Below are 25,192 nucleotides of genomic sequence, written 5' to 3' on the forward strand. Positions count from 1 at the left end.
CGTTTTTCATCTTCAAACTAAACTTGGGTCTCCTGCCGACAAAGTTTAAATCCCGTCTGTCTAGTGCACTTCCCATAATGTTCACGAGGCTTCTTTTGTTGCTGTTCGAACACATTGGACCACATGAGAGTTTACACGTTTTCGACTAACAGTTACATCTGGAAGTGGTCAACCGTCACAGTGCATTATGGGTATTCTAGCTGCAGTATGAACGATCGTGGTGTGACAATATCAGCCTGCATTTTGTTCGCAGATATAGTCGCACAAACAGCACAAGCGGCTCGTGACAGAACAAGTAGAACATCTCAAATGAAGAACTCCAGCTCACGTGTTTAGGCTATTGTTTTCAGATCATCCGCGCTTCTTCAGCAGTGTAGAAAAAAGCGCGCGCACACGCGCATGGTTGCCAGATACTATTGAAAAGACCGGGTAGAAAACGTGCTCTTTTAACAGAAAAGCTCTGACTGGGGTTTAAATTATTGAAATCTGGCAACCGTAAGCACGAACGCTCGTAAAAACAGTCTGTAATGTGTTTCCTCCTTTATTCGACAAAAATAAGTGGTTTTGGTCAAGTTTTTATTTTCTTATATTTCAGTCTAGTCTTTTTTGTCAACGATATTGTATGTGTTGATATAGTCACGGTTATCGTTTAATGACGTGGACGTGGGTGTCGTCTCTCATCGTCTTAGTCCTAGTCAGGGGGAAAAAGGTCGTCAATGTAGTACATTTTTCGTAATAGTTTTTGTAAACGAAGATAACAGTGGTGACAATAAAATATATATTATTATTTATTTATTTTTGACAAAATTTGAGACCCCCTTCAAATTTTGCTTTTGAGGCTTTCAGAGGGTCTCATGGGTTAATGGGGGGGGGGGGGGGGGGGTGTGTGTGTGTGTGTGCACTCCATAACGCACACTATGGTTTTGGACACAAATAGCTGTGGGGGGGCGATTTCGGACACAGCAACTGTTTATACAATGCATGGCGTTTCCGTCACCGTCCAAAGCACGTCACTGTCTAACACTGCATTGTACGGACGCTAAAGACCGCAGCCTCTACCGCCAGAACGCCTCTTGAGGCCAGGGGAGTGAGGTTTACACGCACAGCTATTACTGGCCTATGTTACATGATTAACCCCGCTTTCTATATTAAAAGTGTGAAATGTCCCTTTCCCCACGGTTTAACATCCTTTACTACAATGTTTAATAAACAGAGGCAGTTACTGATTGTATCTTCTATGCTTGTCGCGCCGGATTTCCTTTTCCCCTCCAGTTAGCTCAAGACTTCCATTTATCATAAAATGCCGTAAGACATCTCGTTAGACGATTATGGCTTCGTAACGCATGCGATTTGTGACCTGTAGCTAATGGCTGATGAAAAGACCAGAGCCGATCAGACTCGGACTGGCACACTCACTGCATTCGCCCACTCTCTGCCCTTTCACCCACTCAGCACACTTATTTATCCACTTCTCCGCTCTGCTTTTCATGTGCTGGTCTCTCTCTGTATCACATGGTCGGTTACTCAGACTGATTTCATCTCCTCTCTCCTCTCATGTTCTCACAAGGTCTTCTAATTCGCCTGTTTCATTTGATTCTGCCATTTTGCACAAAACTGTTAACCAAGTACTTCACTGGAATCGTTTATACTTTTTGTAATACTTCTCTCCCATATGGGTGATGGCGTGTCTGTTAAAGCTCAAGGATATTAAACAATCACTAAACATATTAACTCTACTCTATAAAGCCTACAGTATAATATTTGATACGAAACATCTAAGGCCTCTAAACTATTAGTTTAGTCAAAACGTTGCTTAAAACCTGTTGCACACAATCTACTACATTGCCTTCTGTCCTCTGATTGTCTTTTTTTTAGCAAGTAAAAGGCCTTTAAGTGTAACTATACAAACGTTCACCCTCAGCTTGTGGATCTCGTGTCTTTTTGATGTGAAATCTGCACTGATGTACCATAAGAATAACTTTTATATTATCACTGTCAGTAATATTTCAAGATGAACACTTACTAGACTGAAACAACTCAGGTTTACATGATTATCTATACATCATTTTTTACAAGAATCATGTTAAAATATGAGTATCAAATCTGAGCCAAGGGCTTTTGAGGAAGGTTTATTTGTTCATCTATCAATCATCATTGCATTGCATTGCATTATACTTTTTAAAACTACAGATTTGATCATAAAACTAAGCATTTATATCATGTTACCTAGACTTTACATTGGCAGATGTATAGTGATGACTGATATTCATACGCATTTTATCTAAGTATCTGCTGTGCTGTAATAAAGATCTCACTGATCTACATTACAAGCATCAGAATTTCATCTTACTTATTGGCCATAAAAATATCAGCATCGGCACCAAATTGCATGTCTTTGCTTAGTTTGAGTGTTCAATGAGGTTTTTTACAGTGGAAAAAGGTTCGTTAGATTATTAAAATGTTCTTTACATTAATAAAAAATGGTTCTTTTAAAAAGTGATGCCTGAAAGTTTCATTGGGGAACCAAAAAATGGTTCTTCTATGGCATTGCAGAGAAAATCTCCTTTATTTTTTAAGAGTGTATGAACTAAATAATAGACACATTGTTTCTGTTCTTTCTGATAGACATGGACACAGAGAAACTAAAGTGCTATTTTAACAATTAATGACCCTGCAGGAGTACCACGCTCAGCTGGAGGAAATGCGAGTGTCTATTCGTCAGCTGGAAGAGAACCTGTCCGCTGCTCGCCGTCGCAGTGACCTGTACGAATCTGAGCTGAAAGAGTCCCGTCAGACCAGCGAGGAGCTCAAGAGGAAGGCTGTGGAATACCAGCAGAAGATTCAGAAGGTTCGTTCAACTTCAAAACAAGAGCTGTCCAGCTGATGCACGCTAGACGAGGTTTGATCAGTCTATATTTTTCTGTTTTTTCAGGCTAAAGAACAAGGCAAAGCTGAGATGGAGGAGCTTCTGACCAAATTACAGAAGGTACATCCAGTCCCACATCACCAATAACAACTCATTATTTCCATTTACCTTTTGCAGACAAACTGTTGAGAAGACCAACATATTTAGTGCTTGTATAACCAACAATATAGCATGAACTAGAATGAACCAGTCTGGCCCAGAAATTCATGCTGTTTTTCATCAAATTGCTAATGCAGCTGTTTTTGTATTTAAGCTTCTTTATTTGTAAATGTCTCAGACCAATGCAGAGCAACAAGTGAAGACCGAAGAACTCCAGGAGAAGCTTGCCAAGGTACCGTGTACATTTATTTCCAATTCAGCACTGCTTGAAGATCTGAAACATTTATTATGTTTGTTTTAAATTAATATTCGGTAATATTTACTGCATTGACACTATAGCATGAGAACAAAATTTGAACTGAATTGAGCTTGATAATGACACTGACTTTGCAACTTCAACACTGTTATTGAACTGAACTGAATCAACATTGAACTGACTTGAGCTGAATAAAGACACCATTATCTTCTCTGGATCTAGCTATTTTATAACTGAATTGAACTCGTTTCATAATAGATGAACTTTGCAACATTGACACAGTTAACTAAATTGAGCAGAATAATGACACTTACTTTCTGAAGAGCTCCTTTACAGCTGAAATTGAATTTATTGCATAGTTGATGAATTTTTCATGTGAAGCTGCTTTGAAACAGTCTGTATTGTATAAAGCACTATAGAAATTTGACTTGACTTGCCATGGATAGATGATCTATGATATCTATGATTGATATTTATAGCGTAACAGTGTCATTTACAGTAAATCTGTTAGCCACAGTTACCAGAAATTCACCATAAAAACACAGTGACAATGTTTCCGGTATTACAGAATGGCATATTGGTGGCTGTTTATTTTACAACTTTAACTGTATATTTAATTAAGTGATATAATGTTAAAATACCAAAATCTACTTATTACCTTAAAATGTGATAACCACCATAATAATACAGGTGGTAAAACAGCAAGCCACATGATGAATAATACTGTCCATAAAGCATGGCCAATACTCGTATATAGACATCAGTAATCACACGCAAAACAGCATCAGAGCAGCTTTAATAAACAATACATGCAATAAACATGAACTACATTTCAGAAAATGTAACATGAAACACCATAATGAAATAAAAAGAAAAGAAACTGCCCTTTCACTGTTTTTCATTTGAAATGATATGGTTTGTTCTTCCAAAAACAATACAATTGACAGTATTTTACAGTAAAATTACATGCAAGGCCAAAATTAAACATTAAACACTCTCATATATGGTAAGATCATTTACAGTCAACCATTTTTTCCTGTTTTCTGATTAATATTCAGTTAACCAAAATGTTTTTACTGTAGCATTTTCAGTACACATTTTTTACGTGGCAGCTTCCTTTTCTTCCAGGCCGTGAAGGCGAGCACAGAAGCCACGGATCTCCTGCAGAACGTTCGTCATGCTAAAGAGCGTTTGGAGCGAGACCTGGAGCGTCTGCAGACTAAAGAGGACTCCACCGACAGCCTGCGCAGACGCCTGCGAGAGACTGAGGTCACAGCAACTCCAGCGATCTGACTCAATTACACAGGCTTTATTTACAAATATCATGATGATTATGATTAGATTAGATTCAACTTTATTATTATTACACAGAGAATAAGTAGGAAACAATTCCTGTAGCTCAAACACTAGTATGTTATGGGTTTGATTCACAGGGAAGACATTCAAAATTGCACAGTACCCCCAAATATGGATCTAATATGGATCGAATACATAATACATTCTTGTATTGATAACAAATGGCAAACAAGTGGGATCTATAAACCATGAACCAACTCCATGAAATCAGTCCCAAAGTTGGGAGAAGAAGTTTCTATCATTGTTTTAAATCGATGGGACCAGATTATTTATACCAGTTGCTGAATAGGCCGTTCCAGAATGACACACAAGTCTTTAATACTAGGAGAAGATCCACCAACATGTTCGTTTTGTCAAAATTCTTTATCCCTGATCCATATTTTATTAGATGGTGCTGTTTATAACGCCGTGAGAAACTTTTTATACACTTAACACTTTTTAACAAAGTTAAACCAAATATAGTTTTAAGGCCCGTTCACACTAAGAGTGATAACTATAAGATAACTACTATATTAGCACCTTTAATCTTTGTATCAGTAGAAACTCTGTAGTATTTTCGAATGCCGTGCTTCCCTCCCTCATGTCCCCCTGAGACGAGAGATTTCTGTATTGTGTGTCTGGGAAAAAACCTCCAATGACGAAAAATCGTCATTTAGCGTCATTGGGCGCGTTTTGTCCAGAGGCGAGAGACTCCAGCCAGTAGGAGGAGCTCGTCCCGCATGTGTTCAACCCGCCCATAGGGGGATCTCACGATAAAACGCCGTCTTTTCAGTTTCGAGTCGACTAGTAGCCTAGTTGTGTTATTTCTTCCGATACTGCCCTCTGTAACCGGTAGGCGTGGCTTGGGAGTGTCCTCGTAGTGCAGCGAAGCAAGTGCATTCTGGGAGTTGTTGTCTTTCATCCACATGAGCCAAAAATAAATTTTCTGGCTTTTCTCAGTCTAGAAGGCACCAACTTCTAAAATAATTTCACATTTCTACTACATAAATGACCCAATTTAAATACAGATTCATCTTTCCAGCGGTGAAATATTAGCCTGGTCCTACCAGACTCTTGTACAAGTTTACTCTGTTGAAGTTTAAAACTATTGGATCTGCCCAGAGCCACTCTGGATCTGCCATAACCAATCTCTAACGTTTGGTCGGGACGTGTCTACAACTCAAACTAGCGCACCTCAACGTCATCGTTCTCAGCAGCTCCCTCTGTTCGCTGATTGGACCGCCAAAAATTTGGCCGGAGAAAACCCAAGTATATACCGCAAACCCTGACGACGTACTGAAGGAAAATGAAAATTGAGCTGAAGTACGTAGGAGGGCGGAGCCAGGCTAGTGATATATCCCATGCTCCAGCTCTTTAAGGCAGTATGGATTCTGATTGTCTGTGATATTCTGATATCTTTTCTCTGTGCCGTTATCATTATAGTTGTGGTGTGTTCATTCTTTTATATTTTGAATGATTTTTAGAACTACAGTATATCTTTATCGTTATCACTATAGTTATCATCCTTGGTGTGAACCGGCCTTTAGAGTTTTTAGCAAAAATAGATTTGAAAAATCTGATATAGTTCTTCCATAAATTTTTCTCATCATGACAATACCCAGAAGCTGGCATGGCGTTAAAAACAAACAAACAAACGTATATTCTCAAGGAATGCATGAACTGAAAACTTTTTTTAGACCTTGAATGCAATGTTTGTCGCTTTGGATAAAAGCATCTGCCAAATGCAAAAATGGAAACATAAACGACTCAAATCATCCATTGCGATCCACTGTTGCTGATGTTTAGCCTCAAACTGATTGGTTCATTGTTGATGAATATTCTGATGTAAATTTCCATTTTAACAATGGAACTAAATATTGTCAATATCTAAACTAAATATTGTTTCAGGACCAAATTCTGATCAACTGTAACTTTTAAATATGATTTTGTTGGTGCAACTTAATGTATTTATGTTGATTCAGTGATATAAGTAATTTTTATGACTTGAGTAAAATCAATTAATTTCGTTGTTTTCACACAAAGCTAATTTTTTCAGCGTAAGCTGCCTGAATAACATGGCAATGCATCATCAGTGTGAGATATTTATTGTTTTTTGGATGTAACAGGATGGTAGGAAAACCCTGGAGAACCAGGTGAAGAGACTGGAGATGGTGGAACGGAGAGAAACTAAACTGAAAGAAGACATTCAGACCAAGTCACAGCAGATCCAACAGATGGCCGATAAAATCATGGTAAGACTGAGACTCCAGTGAGCTCTGAACTCCCGCTGATTTACACATACTGTATCTGAAACACACACACAAACAAACAGGTAAACACTGGAGCGATGAGGACGCCACATGTCGATGAGATGGAGGTGTCACATGCTTGCAGTAAAGCTACTTAATTAAGACGCGTAACACTTATTAGTCACGCGCGATACACCTCCTCAAACACTCACGGTTGCATTAAACACAGACTTTCTGCTTTTATTCGTTTTTCTTCAACCTGCTTAGCCTGGCAGTTACACTGCTTCTTTTCCTCAGCTCCCAGCATGCTCTCTGGCCCTGTCACGGCTCCAAAAGTGACAGATTGCAGGAGTGGATCATCTCAGTCTTTGGCCATGGTCATGTGTGTCACAATGACGATGTGTTTTAAACCTGATGATTTACATTGTGCATTATTGATTTTTATGATTTAGTCATAATTAACAAGTGCTTACAAACGAAACGGAAACCAGTTTTAAATAATTTTCATTTATTGAAATAAATCTTAAATAAACTTGAAATATTAGATGAAAAACTTAAACTTAAAAAACTGAAATGGTGTATATGACTGAAATAATTTTTTTTAAGTTTAATTTAAAATACTACAAAATACCAAACATGATACTCGACAAAATACATTTACAAACTTAAAAAAAAAAAAATTGTGTAAAGGTTCAATGAACTGTTCAATAAAAAAAAAAGAAGATTCTGAAAAAATAGATTTCTGACTATTATTTCATGTCAGGCTTAACATGTTGTGTTTGGATAAAGGCATCTGCTACTTACTTTGTCCAGACAATCTTGAAAAATAAAGATTAATAAAAACATAAATATAGGATGAAAAACATCATCTTAAAAAACAACTTTTGAAAATGTGAAATGTTGCCTAACTGAAATAAATAAAGTTTAAGTACTAAAATTACTAAAATGGAAATACAAATAAATTACAGCTAAACAGAAATATTTAAAAATAGATATAATAAAATGACAAACACATAACAAAATGACTAAAATGGGAAATATTTTTTATTACTTTAAATAATGTAATAAAAATGACAAAAGCACATAACAAAATTAATAAAATAAACAAAAATTTAAATGTAAAATGAAAATATAAAAATGAAAGCTAATTCATAATATTAATAAATACTATTATAGTAATACTAAAATAACACTGCTGATGACCCGTTAATGAAATATGTTAACAATTTTAAAAATGACCTATTATTTTTCCTTTGCACCAGTGAAATTACTCTCTTGCTTTTTTAAGAAATTAAGAAATAAAAAAACCCCTAGTAATCTGTACTCAGATTTACCTTTCTGCAATCAAAATTTAGAAATCTTTTAAACATTTGCCATCCAATTCTTCTTAATTCTGCTTAATCCTGCTGTCTACATTAATTTCATGTCTCATTTATTTAAATTAGAATTGTATTTCTCCTTGAAATTTTAGGAGAAACATCTGAAACAAGGCAATGCTCACAGTAAATGAAACATAACTGAGCAATAAACTGTTCCTCCACAGGAGCTGGAAGAGAACTTGCGTGACACGCAGGCGACAGCACAGCGAATGGAAGCACACCTGGAACAGAAGGAAAAGCTTTACGAAGACAAGATCAAGGTCGGGCCAAATGCACACACACACACACACACACACACACACACACACACACACACACACACACACACACACACACACACACACACACACACACACACACACACACACACACACACACACACACACACACACACCTGCTCCTGACAAATATCAGTGATGTTTCACAGAGTCAACAGAGCGGTTTACCTCCATCGTGGCGTTTGCACAGGACTAATATACTCCAGCTTTAATGCTCGTTATTAAATTTATAGCGACTGAATAAAATATCCTGACTTGTGTTTGTCTTTGGATTCAGATTAAGCTTTTAAAGGCCTCATTTTGAAGGTAGTCTCCGTTCATTTGTCAGGTGTACAGTAATAACCCAGTGCTTGTGTGTTTTGTAGGTGTTAGAGACTCAAATGAAGGCTGATTTGGCTGAGAAGGAATTGCTGGAGTCCAAGCAGAGCGCTTTTGAGGAGGAGGCTCGCGAGCGGGGAAAAGTGATCAGTGACCAGACAGCGGTACCACATGCTATTTCGCTTTTCCTGAGAGCCTAGTGTATTTTAGTTGACCTAACACTGATCCTTGTGCAAGAGAATCATTCTAAGTGAGCGCTTTCCTTCTAGTAAATCAGTCAATTTACATAAAAACATCTGCAAAATAACAAATAAGCATGTACTTTACTGAAAAGACCAGCATGGTTTACTGTAATACTACTCTTGTATTGTCACAATACCAACATTTCTGTAGTCGGTACCAATACCAGTAAAATGTCATGATTCACTACAACAGCAAAAACTATTGGAACTATCTAACTTTTTATATATATATATATATATATATATATATATATATATTTGAAAATAAGTAAATTAGGGCTGTCAAACGATTAATCGCGATTAATCGCATCCAAAATAAAAGTTTGTGTTTACATAATATATGTGTGTGTATGGAGTATAATTATTTTCTATATATAAATACACACACATGCATATATATTTAAGAAAAATGTGTTATTTATATATAAAATATTTATATATAATATAAATTATATATAATATAAATATATATACACAGATTCAGATTCAGATTCAGATTTATTTTTATTCAGACATTTAAACATTTAACAAATGATGACATAAATCAACATAAAGTCTGAAATGGAATAGGCAGAAGCAAAAGCTTATTGCGCCTATCCCAGTGCATTTACAAAACATAATCAGTAAAGCTGCCAATGTCTTATACATGGTTATATTTCTTTTTTCTCCTTTTTTCCCTCTTCTTTCCCCTTTTCCTTCCCTTCTTTTCTCTTTTCCCTTTCCCTTTTTTTTCTATTTCCCTAAATCGTCACAAAGAAGAAAAAAAAAAGAAAATAAAGAAAATACTGTATTACACAGTATATACATGCAAATATTTCTTAAATATATACATGCATGTGTGTGTATTTATATATAGAAAATAATTATACACCGTACACACACATATATTATGTAAAAACAAACTTTTATTTTGGATGTGATTAATCGCGATTAATCGTTTGACAGCCCTAAAGTAAATACGTATTTTTTATTTCTAGAGCAAACTTCACAAAGTGCTTTACATCCAAAGAGTTACAGACATTAAAAACAAACAATAAAAAAAGAAGTAATATGAAAGACAAAAGCAAGTTTAAAAAAAGTTCTAAAAAATAAAATTATATTAAATAAAGGAAATGAGTTAATAACTCATTATTAGTATGTGCGTCAGGCAGTAATGCCCTGCCTGTTTCTAATCATACAGTAAATAATACATTTAAAACTTTGCATGTAGCGATCAAATATTTTTCTGATAAACTTTGCTTTAAAAAGGTCAAGTGAAAAGTTGGTAATGAAATGAAAAACTCGAATTGACTTATTAATCGAATTGGTTCTCTGCACCAGTGTTATTTTAGTATCATTGAGATACTATTATAGTTTGAGTTAGTTTTTATTTTTTCAATTTTAGTTTAAGTTTTTTGTTGTTTTATGTTTTTGTCATTTTTATTAGATTTATTTAAATATGTCTATATAGTTTGTATTAATTTTTATTTCAGTTTTAGTTATTTTAGTACATCGAGTTTCTTTGGAATCTATTACGTGTATACAGCATACTTGTTAACCAAGGTTCTACTCTGAATGATGTGGTGTAATTTACTCATCAATGACTCTAGACGATCAATGCCATGGAGTCAAAGATGACCAATCTGGAGCAGAGAATCGCTGAGCTGTCCGAGGCCAACAAACTGGCAGCCAACAGCAGCCTTTACACGCAGAAAAACATGTGAGTTCACATGCATGACCATGTACACTGGAGATGATTCAGTGATATGGGTTAAGACGTTAAATAATGGTGCAAATACCAGTAACTTGACTAGCGCAAACCTTAGTAAATCACCTTGGATGATTCATTTAAATACTCTCCTCCCATAAATGTTGTATGCATATATGCTAAATGCATATTCAATAAGGCCAGCCACAAAAATTTCTTAATTTTTCAGTGCTAATTTTCCCACTGCGTGTCTTTAGTAAATCCTGACTGTAGTTTTTTAATGCCAAAAGAGGGTTTGTGCTGTTAGTGCACCTGGCCCTTAATTATTTATTGAATATTTATCTTTAATCATATTGCAGTTGCCTGTTGTTATATAAAAGCAATCAGCCATTCTGCTTCATGCTGTGCCACATAGAGTGGTAAAATACACAGTAAGACTCATTTGTTTGGACAAATACCATGGTATTCTTTATAAGTAGTTTGCATTAGAGGTCAAGTGTAGATGTCTGATACAGTCACTTTACTTTTTTGCAACGATCTCGTGCTCTCACATAATAGTATGCCATTCACATGAACGAACCATGGATATTTGTATTTGAAATGGGTGAATGTAAAGGTTAATTTCAGGCTAATGTGCCATGAAGGCAGATTTTCTGGGTTAAGCACAAAGTTAATGAACGATGACCTAGTATTTGCATTATATTAAGGCTTTCATAGCAGCTTCATATTATCCCTGCTGAAAAAGAACAACATAGAGAGTGTGTGTTGTGTTTTAGATGCTGGTGTGCTAATGATGTCTCCACCAGGGGTGTGTTTCCCAAAGGCATCGTTAGCCAACTATGGTCGCAAGTTCTGTCGTTATCAGCATAGTTCAACGAGTCGGTGTTTCCCGAAACCATCGTTCTAACGAACATTCGCAAACAGCATCGCAAAGTTGTGTGTTTGGAACGACAGATCTCAACCTGTGGTTAGAAGCAGAGTTTCTTGTTTGCATGACATGTGGACTTAAATAAATCCTTATCTTGAGCAAAATAAGAAAGCTGACATTCAGTGCAATCTATATCTTTGATGTCTTTAAGTTTGTCAAGAGATTTGAAGCGTCGTTTTTGAAGAGTGCTCTACGTTACTGCGTAAGAAAGAGCTAATGATTGAATCTGGAAATAAAGCAAAATAACTGAGAAAAATGAGTAATAGTCCTCAGATGCCATGTCCGTAATTTATAGCTAAACATCTAGCATCAATTTGATTTTAAACAGATTCATTAAACATGGTTGAACGACCAATTTGCGACAATGCGATTTTGGGAAACATTTGTGACTATCTAGTTGATTTCTTCAACGATGCATCGTACTGTGGTAGTGAAGCAGCGAATTACGTTGTTGTACGGGAAACGCACCCCAGGCTAGCTTAAAGGAACACGCCGACTTTTTGGGACTTTAGCTTATTCACCGTATCCCCCAGAGTTAGATAAGTCCATACCCTTCGCATCTCTGTGCGTGCCTTAACCCTGTCTGACGCACCCACCGCTAGCCTAGCTTAGCACAAAGACTGGAGGTAAATGACTCCAGCTAGCATACTGCTCCCAATAAGTGAGAAAATAACGCCAACATTTTCCTATTAACATGTTGTGATTTGTATAGTCACAGCGTGTACAAATAACAAGGTCACATGAGACACAGCCATCGTCTAACCGTATACATACTGGGAACTATATTCTCAGAAGGCGAAGCACTGCTACTTCTGCGGAGTGATTTATATGTATGTATACAGTTAGAAGATGGCTGTGTCTCATGTCACCTTGTTATTTGTACAAAAATTTTATTTATTAGTTATATATTATATATTTTATATATTAGTTATTTGTTTAAAAGTCGGTGTGTTCCTTTAACCAGCAGGACTTCCATGTTTAACCAGCTTTACTAGGTTTTAGAAACCCTAATGAAAGCTGATTTGACTACAAAGGAAGTGCATGAATCCTGTGAAAGATGCACAGTGATCAGCGTTGATGGTTGACAGGCTTGTAGAAAAGCGCTGAACCGCAGTGGAAGGTCAAGGCCAACATGGTCAGATTAACTCGGCTGACCTGGTGTGGAGATGATGGTTAACCAAAACACAGCTGGGTTTCCAGCAGCTCGGGGGATTTCTCCTAGAAGTCTTGATTATGATCTTTTAGGAAAGCCCAAGAGGAGATGATATCTGAACTCAGGCAGCAGAAGTTCTATCTGGAATCTCAGGCTGGGAAACTGGAGGCCCAGAATGCAAAGCTGGAGGAACATCTGGAGAAGCTGACACAACAGGAACAGGCTAACAAGAGTAGAGTGCTGGAACTAGAGGCCCGACTCAGAGAGGTGAGAATTATGAACCATATTTCAGCCCAATATCAAAATAATAATTATAATAATACATTTTATTTATAATGCGATTTTCTTACACCCAAAGCGTTAACAGAGTAAAAGACAAATAAAATATACGCGAAATTCCCAGTGCAATTTCATTCTTAATGTCTTAACAAGAGGGAATCTGCACTAATATTCAGGGAATCTGCACTAATATTCCCTGAATATTAGTGCAGATTCCCTCTTGTTAAGACATTAAGAATGAAATTGCACAAAATTATAAATCACCTTTAACATTTTGTTAAATATATCAGCACTCATGCCTTAATTACCTGTCTCTTAATTGTTATATGTCCTACTTACTGTTCTTTTACCACCAAAAATATGCCTGCCACTGTCCCTTTTCTCTCATCATAGTTAAATGAAATTAATTTCAAGTTTAAGTAGGTTGTATGTAAGTGACTTCCCTCGCGTCAATGTTTTGAAATGAATCACGTTGATTCATGTGTTAACGTCAAACATTAAAATTCATAACAATCTTTTAATAATTGTTTCACTTGCTGTAGTGGTGTATGTTCGGGAGTGAAGAAATCGCGCGCCACCGTATGTTGTTCGGGACGGGAGTGAAGACCTATCTCGCGTCTAAATACAGATAGACTAGCTAGGCTAACATTATATTTTATTACATTTTTTTCAGTACCCCCCAAACTATTAATTTCATCCCTTTTGGGAGGGTCCAAGTCTCATCTAGGGGGGTCGGACCCCTTCAATACCCCCCGTAATTCGAACCCTGAATATACAAGAAACAATATAAAACTAACACTTAAACATGGTAAGCAATTTAAAACATTGTAAGCAATTTTAAAAAGGTGGGTTTTCAACAGTTTCTTAAAAGTGCTTAATGTGGAAGCTCAAAGGAAGCTCATTCCATAACCTTGGAGCGGCACGAGAGAAAGATCTCTGTCCTGTAGTTTCTAATCTGCACTGGGGTTGATGAAGGATTATTATGCGTTTTGAAATTGATGCTCTAACTCTAATCTGTTAAATGCAACTATATGTCATGAAGATGTTATCTGGGTTCCCACTGGTCCTTGAAATCCTTGAAAGTTTGTGAATCTGAAAAAAAAATGTCAAGGCCCTGGAAAGTTGATATACAAGCATAGATACAGGTTATAAATATATACATCAATAAACATGCATAGATACAGGTCCTTGAAAGTGCTTGAATTTATTTTGTGCAAGAAGTTTTCTGGAATAAATTCCATATTATTCCCTCTGGTCCGCTAATGTGTTATTTCGCCAACACTTCGTGGCCTATGCACACTAGCTTGCTTGATTAACGTTTGTTACGCGCATTTACGCGTTATGTTAAGTGTTTCCCACGTGAGGTACTTTGTGTTGTACTGTACGTTGCCATGATGTTCACATGCGCAAAACTGTAACAAATGTATCTTACAAGGTAACACGATGTAACCTTGCTCTCACTTGAAATGTGTCCCCACATTAAGTCCTTGAATTCCATATTATTGGAATATTTAAGGGTATTTGGACCTGGAAAGTCCTTGAAAGGTCCTTGAATTTGAAGTTAACTAAGGTGTGGGAACCCTGTGTTAAGATATTATAATCATGAATTTCTGCATAGCAGCTTTGAAATGGTGTATATTGTAAAAAGTGCAATACAAATAATATTCACTCGTGTACTCGGGGGGGATTTCTGAACCATATTTAATTTCACCCCAAAATCAAATTAGAAATGAGATTTTGCAAGAAGAAATTGAAGTCTATTTTTTAAACCATTACTTTCATATTTCATATAAACCATTTTTTCATATTCCCATTACTGTACTGCCTTTAATTTGTTGATTTAAATAAAATAAAAATGATGATTGATTGATCATGATTGATTCCTGCTGTATCAGTTGCCAATGAGCGGCTCGACCTTCAAATACTTGATCAGCATTTGCTGTAGCAGTTTCAGTGCTCTTTCAGAAACCCTCCACCTTCCCCAGCTCCACCTGTATACAGTAGATCTGCTACGGGTAATTCATGTACGCTATATTGTACAGCAGCAGCATGTCTTACTTGCTCATAGCAGCGCGTTGTGTATGTATTGGCAGTAGCAAGTCTCGAAAACATATCAACATTGTCATATCTATGACCATGCCAAACACTCAGAGAGTTGTCATGACCGAAATGTAATCACTAATTGATTCTGGGGTGAAATGTGCCCTGGGCGTGTTTCCCAGAGGTTCACCCATAACTCTGTTCCTCCACAGATGGGTCTGGAGCACGAGGAGCAGAAGCTGGAGATCAAGAGGCAGGTGTCGGAGCTCACGCTGTCACTGCAGGAGAGAGAAGCTCAGATCAGCAGCCTGCAGACGGCACGTCACGCCCTGGAGAACCAGCTTCACCAGGCCAAGACCGAGCTGGAGGAGACGACCGCAGAGGCCGAGGAGGAGATCACCGTCCTCAGGGTGAGGGCTGACATCGTGATCAATCAACCAGGAGGAACATCTCCTTCCTCACGCAGAATTTAATCAGAGTGTCAAAAGTTAAGACTGAGATTTACTGAGATCTGCAGTGTAGCATAGTGCAGTTTAAAATGTCTTTAAAACGTCATAACAGTTATTAATTAATAGGATGTAGTTATATAAATATATACTTTTTTTGTAGCTTAACGTTCAGGTAACTACTTTTTCAAAAGGGTAGATTGTTTTTGCATTAGCTACATTAAATAGCTTGGCAAACATTTTTTTTGTTTTTCTTGAAGTAGCTTAATGGTGGTTAGTTTTATATTTTTAACTATGTAAAATCTGACATTTGAAATAAAAGTTAAAAAAGGAACCGTTTTTTGAAGAAAAAAAAAAAGTTTGCATTTGTGTTTTATTCTTGAGTATCATATTTAATGCATCAGGCTTTTATGGCTCATATAGTCTCATGGAGCTCAGACTTTATTCAGAGGCTCAAACTGAGGAAAAAATATGCATTTTGGTGCAGATGCTGATATTTATATGATGTTTTAAAAAAGTAAGATGACATTTTAATGCTTGTAATGTAAATCACTGAGATCTTTATCAGCAGATACTTACATAAAATGCATATAAATATCAGTCGTCTCTCTATATCTGCCAATGGTAGGTCTTAGTAAGATGATCTTTAAATGCTTAGTTTTATGATCAATCTCTGTAGTTTTAAGGCGTATAATGCAATACGTGATTGAGATGTGACCAAATAAACCTTCTTCAAAAGCCCGAAGATCATCTTTGATACTCACATTTTAACATGATTTTTCTAAGAAATTATGTAAATAAATCTTAAGTTATAAATAAATATTACTAAAAATATTAAATTTATTCTTATGTTTACTTTATATAAATCAGCGTAGATTACAATTACAATTATACTAAAAGATTTTACTTGCACAAAAAGCATAAACTATTAATCAGACGACAGAAGGCATGAAGAGGATTTTGTGCAATGCCTATAATTTCGAGGCCATAGAAATGTGCGTATCAAATATGGCACAGTAGGCTTTATAGGGTTAAGTAAGATTGACTGTAATTTAACCAAGTGGTTTGTAGCTTGACAAGCTAAAGTTTCAAACTCGCTTCTGAAGGAGCAGCAGTTGATATAATCTATATTACTTCATCCCATCATATTGCCGACTCCACTCATCTCCTATATATGTCTCATGGTAGTGAATAATCATGTGTTTCTCATTGTGCTCCTCATCTTCAGTGTGCTGTAAACATCTTCCCACGCTCCTCTGCGGTGCGCGCTCGCGCCCAGTCGCTCTCATGCATGACATCACACCTGTCATGACACTCGAGTTCATTGCACAGCGCTCTGCTCAAACACACTTTACTGCAGAACTCTCTGCCAGAGTGTGCACTTCTTGCAAACATGCCGATTTTCACACTCATTTTGTTTCTTTTTTTAAGGCCCATCGGGATGAAATCCAGCGGAAGTTTGATGCCCTGCGAGACAGCTGTGCGGTATGCAAATGAGCTTTTCTCTGTATTTGACTCATCAAATGTGACAGCATCTGACCCACATCCGTTTAACCTGCACAGGCAGAACATGCATCAGAACAGGAACTAAATCCCTGAATAAAAATGCACTTTTTTCCCCCTAATATCAAGGTTTTAGTTTGTAACTTTTTATTTTACTATCCCATTTAGACATTCTACTGACTATAAGTAACTTTGCAACTACACGTCAACTTATTCTACTAACCTAACAGTCTTCTAATACTCGAATGAGAGTTAGTCGACATGTACAGTAGTTGCAAAGTATGTAGAATGTCTAAAGTGGACGAAATAAGGTGTAACCGTTTAGTTTAAAAGTTCATTAAACTATCGTTCAAAAGTTTGAGGCTGTAAGATTTTTTAAAATGTTTTTAAAGAAGCTTCTTCTGCTTACCAAGGCATTTTTTGATCAGAAATACAGTAAAAACATAAGATTTTATAATATTGTGAATTATTATTATTATTATTTAAAATAACTGCTTTCTATTTGGATATATATTGTAAAATGTAATGTATTCCTGTGATGCAAAGCTGAATTTTCAGCATCATTACTCCAGTCTTCAGTGTCACATGATCCTTCAGAAATCACTCTAATGATTAGAAAGCTCAAAAGAACAGCATTTATTTGAAAAAGAAATCTTTTGTAACATGTTTTTACTGTCGCTTTTAATCAATTTAACGGATCCTTGCCAATTAAAAGTATTAATTCCTTTTAAAAAATATATTATATAATGACCTCAAGCTTTTGATATGCATCATTTAGTCAAGCCCCCCCCCCCCCCCCCCCCCCAGTTCAATTTATACAAATAATCTCTCAACACAAATAATCTCTTAATTAAAACCGGTTAATAAAAAGCGGAATGTATTGTATGATATTTATAAAAGAAACATTTAAAATAGTTGTAGATGAAGTATAGCATGTCACACTGTTGTTGATGTCATGTCAAGCAATGGTATCATGGTATTGAACAATTGAACGATTACTATATTAATATATCATGTTATTTTAAGACCCCCCCCCCCCAAAAAAAAACAGTTAGTGGGAAATAACGCCGTCCACCATTATCAAATGCATCTGTTTTCAGACCTCCAGAAAGTTGTTGATGTCAGGAAGAGGTGCTTTTGTTTGCTTTGCCTCTGGAGTGTGTTTGATTATTATCAAGCTCAGAGCATCTCTGCCCTACTTTCACTGTCCACCCACACTCAAGCTGTTTGAGCATCTCCCAAGCGATATTCTCACCCGGCCCAGCGCTCATCTCCTCTTCTGCGCCGGGGCCTGAGATTACATTTCTCCTTCATCACACCTTTGCAATTGTAACTGGAGCTCAGATGAACTTCTAAACTTGGAAATGAGAATTTCATTGGCTTATTAAAATGAAAACATAGGGGCTTGTTTTGATAAGACGGGAAACTATTACTGTTGGTTAAGGGTAATAGTTCTTCTCAGCGTTGAAGTGTCTGAAGCTTTGCTGTGAGTCTCAGACAGGAGAGCAGCGTTTGCTCTTCCATGTGTCTTTCGTAAGCTCTTATAATCCCAGCCCCTGGGTGACGGCTTCTTTCTGCTAAACATGCTTTGATCTCCTCAATTTTTGAGCTGTATTTTGTACAGTAAGTGTATGAAATAATATTGTATTCCTATGCACTTTTTTTTGTTTATTAAAGGCATATTAAATGCATGTGCATCACTGAAAACAGTGCTAGGCTTTTTTTCTTTTTACCATAGATGGCACAAAATCCATTTAATGAGTGAATATGCTCTTCTTAATTTTGTCAATTAATCTAAATATCAATATTGGTGAGATATAGAACTTGTATGATATTTATAAAAGAATCATTTAAAATAGTTTTAGATGAAGTATAGCATATCACTCTGTTAAGCAACTCATATATCATGGTATTGAACGATTACTATATTAATAGGCTATATCAAGTTATTTTTAGAACTTATGTTACTAAACTAATATTATAAACTTATATTATAAACTTATATACTAGAACTTATATTTTACTGAAATGTATAGGCTAACTGAGGGAAATCCTTCAATGAAATTCTTAAATCTATTATTTAAACAAAAGAATTTTTAAATCCATTAGTCCGATAAAACGGCAGATAATATCTACGAGTAGAAGGAAGCAACTTGAAAACATTCTGCAAGGGATGGCACATTTGCTGATACATAATCACGTCATTTTTACTCTGAAGTTGCTAGTAAATTTCACAATTAATTACAAAGAAATGGAAAGTAACAAAATGAATTAAACATGACATTTTAAAGTAGAAAGACTGAAATAGTATTTTTATTGTAAAACATAATGCAATACTATTTGTTTTAATTACTACAAAAAAACTTAAAACAATTTATACTGTGCTAAACTTAAATATTGCTTTTTAGGTTTAATTTTTTTAATTTTTTATTTCTAGATAATAGTTTTAGTACTTCAATTGAAACTCATTTCAGTTTAAGTAATATTTCAAATTTTCAACTAATATTTTTATTTTATTTGTTTTTAATTTAATTTAATTTAATTTAATTTAATTTAATTTTATTTTATTTTAATTTAATTTAATTTAATTTAATTTATTTTTCATTTTATTAATTTCATTTTAATGATAAAACTGGTTTTAATAGTTTTATTTCATGATAATAACCCTGCATAAGGGAGGCATCTTTCCCATCTTATCCTATTACTTTTCTAATCCATCAGATTTCCACTTGAACAATATTATAAAACACTGAGGAACCATCCAAGAAACCACAGAAACCGCATAGCATCATGCGGACAGCCTCTCAGCAGAAGACAGACAGATGCATTTTTGGATTTAGTAGGTGAACCTATAGTAAACACAGGCTAAATACACTAGAGTAGGGTAAAAAGTGTGTTTCTGGTCAGTAAAGTGGGTCAGTGTGTGTGAGCGTGGCGCTGTGCCTTTAACAGTAATGACAGTGATAATGAGCGCTGAAACCTCCTCCGCACCAGAGGAGTGTTTGGCACCGCTGCTCTCCTTGGCGTGCGTCAACACACTTGACCAGCACTGCAATTTCATGCAAACCTGCATCTCTTCTGTTTGTCAGATGGAAGTGTTCTGAAGCGAGAAAACGCTTCTAAAAATGGTTTTAGTCGAAGTAGGGTTTCTGATAAAGTTCAGAGTCACTCTGCATCATGCTTGGAGTGATGTTAAAGTCTTTAAGAACATTTCTGACAGGATTAAACACACGCCTGATTCACTGCAGGGGTTTTTAGGACAGGACTGTCAAGAGCGACAGGGAGACATTAGGAAGAAAGATGGGGAAAGGCATCAGGATATGATCACGCTGTTCTTTAGAGGGAAACAGTTTGTTAGCACACATAGCGAGATTGGACCACTTTGCAGCTTATCTTTATTCTTAGCATGTAAATGTATGAAAACTTCATCATTCTGTAAAAAGTTTGTATTGTTGTTGAAATAAGTTGTGCATTTATTAGCAAGGCTGTAAAATCATAATATTGTGAAATATTATTAGAATTTAAAACAGCTGTTTTCTATTTGAATATATTATATAATGTAATATATTTCTGTGATCAAAGCTGAATTTTTCAGCATCATTACTCCAGTCTTCAGTGTCACATGACCCTTCAGAAATCATTCTTATATGATGATTTGATGCTCAAGAAACATTTCTCATTATTATCAGCTGTGCTGCTTCATATTTCTGTGGAAACCGTGATGCATTTTGTTTTCCAGGATACTTTGATGAATAGAAAGTTCAAAAGTACAGCATTTATTTGAAATTTTTGTTACATTATAAATGTCTTTACTGTCACTTTTGATCAATTTCAATGCATCCTTTCGGAATAAAAGTATTAGTTTCTTTCAAAAAATGTCTTACTTTTGAACAGTAGTGTGTGTGTCATACATATAGCATCACTGTGTTTTTTCTTGCACCTGCATCAGGTGATCACGGACCTGGAGGAGCAGTTGACGCAGCTCACGCAGGAGAACGCAGACCTCAACCGGCAGAACTTCTACCTGTCCAAACAGCTGGACGAGGCGACGGACGAGAACGAGGAGAGACTGCAGCTCAAGCAGGACCTGGAGCGCCTGCGCCGCGAGGTGTCCGACCGAGAGATGCACCTCAACAACCAGAAACAGGTGGAGTGAACACACACACACACACATCCACAGAGATGGGGATGAATTTAAGAGCGTTTAAACTGATGATGCTCAATCTAAGAGGATGTTTAGATGTCATTAGCATCTCAAAAGTGACATAAAGGGGCGTAATGTATGAATTTAAATGAAGTTTAAAACGTTGGTTCGGGAGGAGCCTAAACACAAAGTCCTGTCAATCATCATTACGAGCGTACTCTATAAGCTAGTGAACTAGTGAACATGTTAAAGGGCTAAAAGTTCATTGTTCATACTGCAGCTCAGTCCAAAATGATAATTTATTAAAACTTTCATTTTAGTTATTCTGTTATTTAGTAATAATATTTTTTCTTTTCTCCTTATTACTTCAGCAAGCCAATTTTGATCACTGAATAGGCATCCACATGTAAGGATGCTTGTTTCCGCCACAGAATAAAAAAATTACAAAAAAGGGTAATTTTTATCTCAATTCTTTTCTCACAATTTTGCGAGTTTACATCTCGCAATTCTGACTTTTTATCTCAGAATTGTGAGATATAAACTCTGAGGAAGAAAGTCAGTCTTTTTTTCCTTAGAATTGGACTTTATATCTCGCAATTCTGATGATGTAAACTCGCAATTGTGAGATAAAAAGTTGCAATTATCTTTTAAAATGTTTTTTTTTTCTGTGGCGAAAGCAAGCTTCCATAGCCATGTAAACGTACACAACTGTTGAAAAGTTTGGAGTCAGTGAGATAAAAAAAAAAAATCAATACTTTTATTCTGCAAAGATGCATTAAATTGATCAAAAGCAACAGAGTAAAGGTATGTATAATGTTACGCAAGATTTCAATTTCAAATAAATGCTGTTCTTTTGCACTTTTCAACACTGATGATAGTCAGAAATGTTTCTTGATCATCAAATCAGCATATTCAAATGATGCTGAAAATTCAGCTTTGATCAAAGGATATAAATTACATTTTATAATATATTCACATAGAAAACCGTTAAATTAAATTGTAATAATATTTCACAATATTACAGTTTTTACTGTATTTTTGATCAAATAAATGCAGCCTTAGTGAGCAAAAGAAACCCCAAATTTAGAATGGTTGTTAGTATGTGATCATGAACTTATTTTTGATGTCCAAAAAGTTTATATGCAGTCCATATTTGCGTTTAGTAAGCTCTTTTTTCCTGGGAGATAAAGGTTGTTAAAGTTTGTGGTACCGGTATATGATAATTTTTCGTTCTTGAAAAGTGATGAGACAACAAATAAACAGCAAATCACAGCTGTCCTCCTCAGAGCTAAAACAAAGCTGTTTAATAAACTGGAAACCGATGCTCGCAGGCTCTATTGTATTGCATGATGATGGCGCAGCTTGATGAGAGTTGTGTGTGTGTGTGCGGTGATGTATGCGCGTGGGACGCGTGTGTAGGTGTGCAGTCCTTGCTGTTGTATAACAGGAGCGGATGGTAATCATAGATGCTGGTAGGAGGCAGAGATGTGTCATATTCACTCGCTGCTCCTCTGCCCTGCCAGCGTTGGACTTCACAGGGGCAAAAGCACGCAGGCTATATTTGGAGACTCTCTCTTTCTCTTTCGGTCCTGTGTCTTTGTGAAACGTGGTAATATCCAGTCCTGCCACTGAGATGCACTTCCAAGCACATCTGCCGGATGCGAGACACCCTCGAGCCCCTGCCGGGAATCAATTCCGATTGGCAGCGACTCTGAATTCCGGATCTGCTAATGAAAGTCAAAAAGGAAAAATCTGCTGCTTCCTTTCCGGATCTATCAGCATAATTTCAGCGTCACATCCTGCAGTTCCTCAGATCCTGTCTGTCGGTTTGCAGGAGATGTATTGAATAAGTTATCGCTGATCTGTTTCGTTTCATCAAGGTTCTAGGCGTAAAAGAAATCGGGAAATATTTGGTCGTTTGAAAATGGTAATTTCCAGGAAAAATCGTGGAAATTTTATAAAATCTTAAAACTCTTAAAAAAAAGGGAACTTCTATAATGAAAATAAATGTAAATACAAAGAAGAAAAAAATTATACGATTTATTTAAATAAACGTATTTAACTTATAAAATGTTATTATTCAGCGCTGTGATGACAAAAAAAAAAATCATCCAGTAATTATGAACAACTACAAAAGCCATGGAAAATTAAATGATTGCTGTTTGAGTAACATTATAAGTGTCATAGAAACCTGGAAATATCTGGTAACTTTAAAATTGTACTTTCCAGGCCAGGAAATTAATAAAATCTTTAGAAAATCATGAAAAGCTTCTATAATGAAAATAAATGTAAGGAAAATTAAATAAAATGTATTTAATTTAAATTAAATACATGTATGACCAACTGGAAAAGACATGGAAAATTATATGATTACTGTTGTGTGTGCGTGTGTGCGTGTGTGTGTGTGTGTGTGTGTGTGTGTGTGTGTGTGTGTGTGTGTGTGTGTCTGTGTCTGTGTCTGTGTGAGTGAGAGTGAGTGTGTGTGTGTGTGTGTGTGTGTGTGTGTGTGTGTGAGAGAGAGTGAGAGTGAGTGTGTGTGTGTGTGTGTGTGTGAGAGTAAGTGTGTGTGACGTGAGTAAGTGTGTATGTGTGTGTGTGGCCTGGGAAACCCTACATTATGGGAGCAAAATGTCCCCACAGAGATGGCAATGTCCAAAATAAATTCTTGACCTTGTGGGGACATTTTTGATTCCCATGAGGAAAACAGCTTATAATAAATCAAACTACGTGATGTTTTTTGAAAATGTAAAAAATGCAGAAAGTTTTCTGTTAGGGGTCGGGTTAGTTTAAGGGGAGATGATATACAGTTTGTACAGTACACAAATCATTGAGTCTATGGAAAGTCCCTATAAAACATGGAAACCCAACGTGTGTGTGTGTGTGTGTGTGTGTGTGTAGAACATCGAGACGCTGAAGACGACATGTACAATGCTGGAGGAGCAGGTGCTGGAGCTGGAGACACTAAACGATGAGCTCCTGGAGAAGGAGAGACAGTGGGAGAACTGGAGATCTGCCCTGGACGAGGAGAAGAACCAGGCCGAGCGCAGAACCAGAGACATACAGAGACAACTGGACAACGAGAAGCAGAACAGGTACAGAAACACACACACACACACACACAACTGGACAATGTCAGAGCCGTGGTCTTGCAGTTAGTTGAAGTCTGGCTAGAAAGCTCAAAATTAAAAAAAGAGTAATCAAATGTCTCTCTGTTCTCTGTAGTCTAGAATTTTTTTAATTTTATAATAATAAATAATTGATAAATAATAAATCAAGTTAATTAGCATAAAATAAATATAAAATAAATAAAAATATATATTTGTGTATTTTTTATTATAAATAGTTACTGTATATTATATTATTATATAAAATCTGTTGTTTTTTACTAAACAATTATATTATTATTTTTAATACAATGAAAACGGCAAACTAAGAACGGCAAATAATGTTAACATATAGTTATAATTAATGTCATAGCTTAAACTAAAATAATGACATTTTTATCATTAATGCAAAAATAAATTAATAAATAAATGCATATATTTAATGCAAATATTTTAGGATGCATTAAATGCTACCTATGTTTATAAAATGTTTATAAAATATTTTTTAAATGTTTCCATTGCAGATTGCTATTAAACACAATAAATCCTTTGAGATGTAATGGAAATGACATTTGTTGGTTGAGAAAAATGACAGAATTCTCCTGTGAAATATTTATGTAACTGTTGGGCATAATCAGTGTACAAAATAAACTAGAAGTGAGTAAAAATAGTTTATTTTCTGAACTCCCACAGGGCCAGAAGTACTCATAGTTATATAAGAGTTACATAATGAACGTTAAGTATAGAGATAACAGAAACACTGAGGTAAGAGACGTACTGTGGCGCTCGAACACTTCACTGTTTGATAACTTCTCTCTCGTTCTCC

General features: G+C 36.0%; 1 protein-coding gene across 7 annotated transcripts in view; it reads left to right on the forward strand.

Moving 5' to 3' along the window:
• The window catches only part of citb (citron rho-interacting serine/threonine kinase b), a 65,752-nt gene that overhangs the window by 20,378 nt on the left and 20,182 nt on the right, over window positions 1-25,192 (forward strand). For all 7 annotated transcript variants that reach the window (XM_079897639.1, XM_079897638.1, XM_079897642.1 and 4 more), the window contains 13 exons: window positions 2,678-2,848; window positions 2,933-2,986; window positions 3,204-3,257; window positions 4,410-4,550; window positions 6,743-6,868; window positions 8,409-8,504; window positions 8,888-9,004; window positions 10,672-10,781; window positions 12,943-13,117; window positions 15,382-15,579; window positions 17,047-17,100; window positions 21,068-21,265; window positions 24,161-24,354. In XM_079897639.1, coding sequence (XP_079753765.1) covers window positions 2,678-2,848; window positions 2,933-2,986; window positions 3,204-3,257; window positions 4,410-4,550; window positions 6,743-6,868; window positions 8,409-8,504; window positions 8,888-9,004; window positions 10,672-10,781; window positions 12,943-13,117; window positions 15,382-15,579; window positions 17,047-17,100; window positions 21,068-21,265; window positions 24,161-24,354 — 1,688 coding nt within the window. The remainder of the gene's footprint in view (window positions 1-2,677; window positions 2,849-2,932; window positions 2,987-3,203; window positions 3,258-4,409; window positions 4,551-6,742; window positions 6,869-8,408; window positions 8,505-8,887; window positions 9,005-10,671; window positions 10,782-12,942; window positions 13,118-15,381; window positions 15,580-17,046; window positions 17,101-21,067; window positions 21,266-24,160; window positions 24,355-25,192) is intronic.

Source organism: Squalius cephalus (genome assembly GCF_949319135.1).
Source record: "Squalius cephalus genome assembly, chromosome: 16".
NCBI lineage: Eukaryota > Metazoa > Chordata > Actinopteri > Cypriniformes > Leuciscidae > Squalius > Squalius cephalus.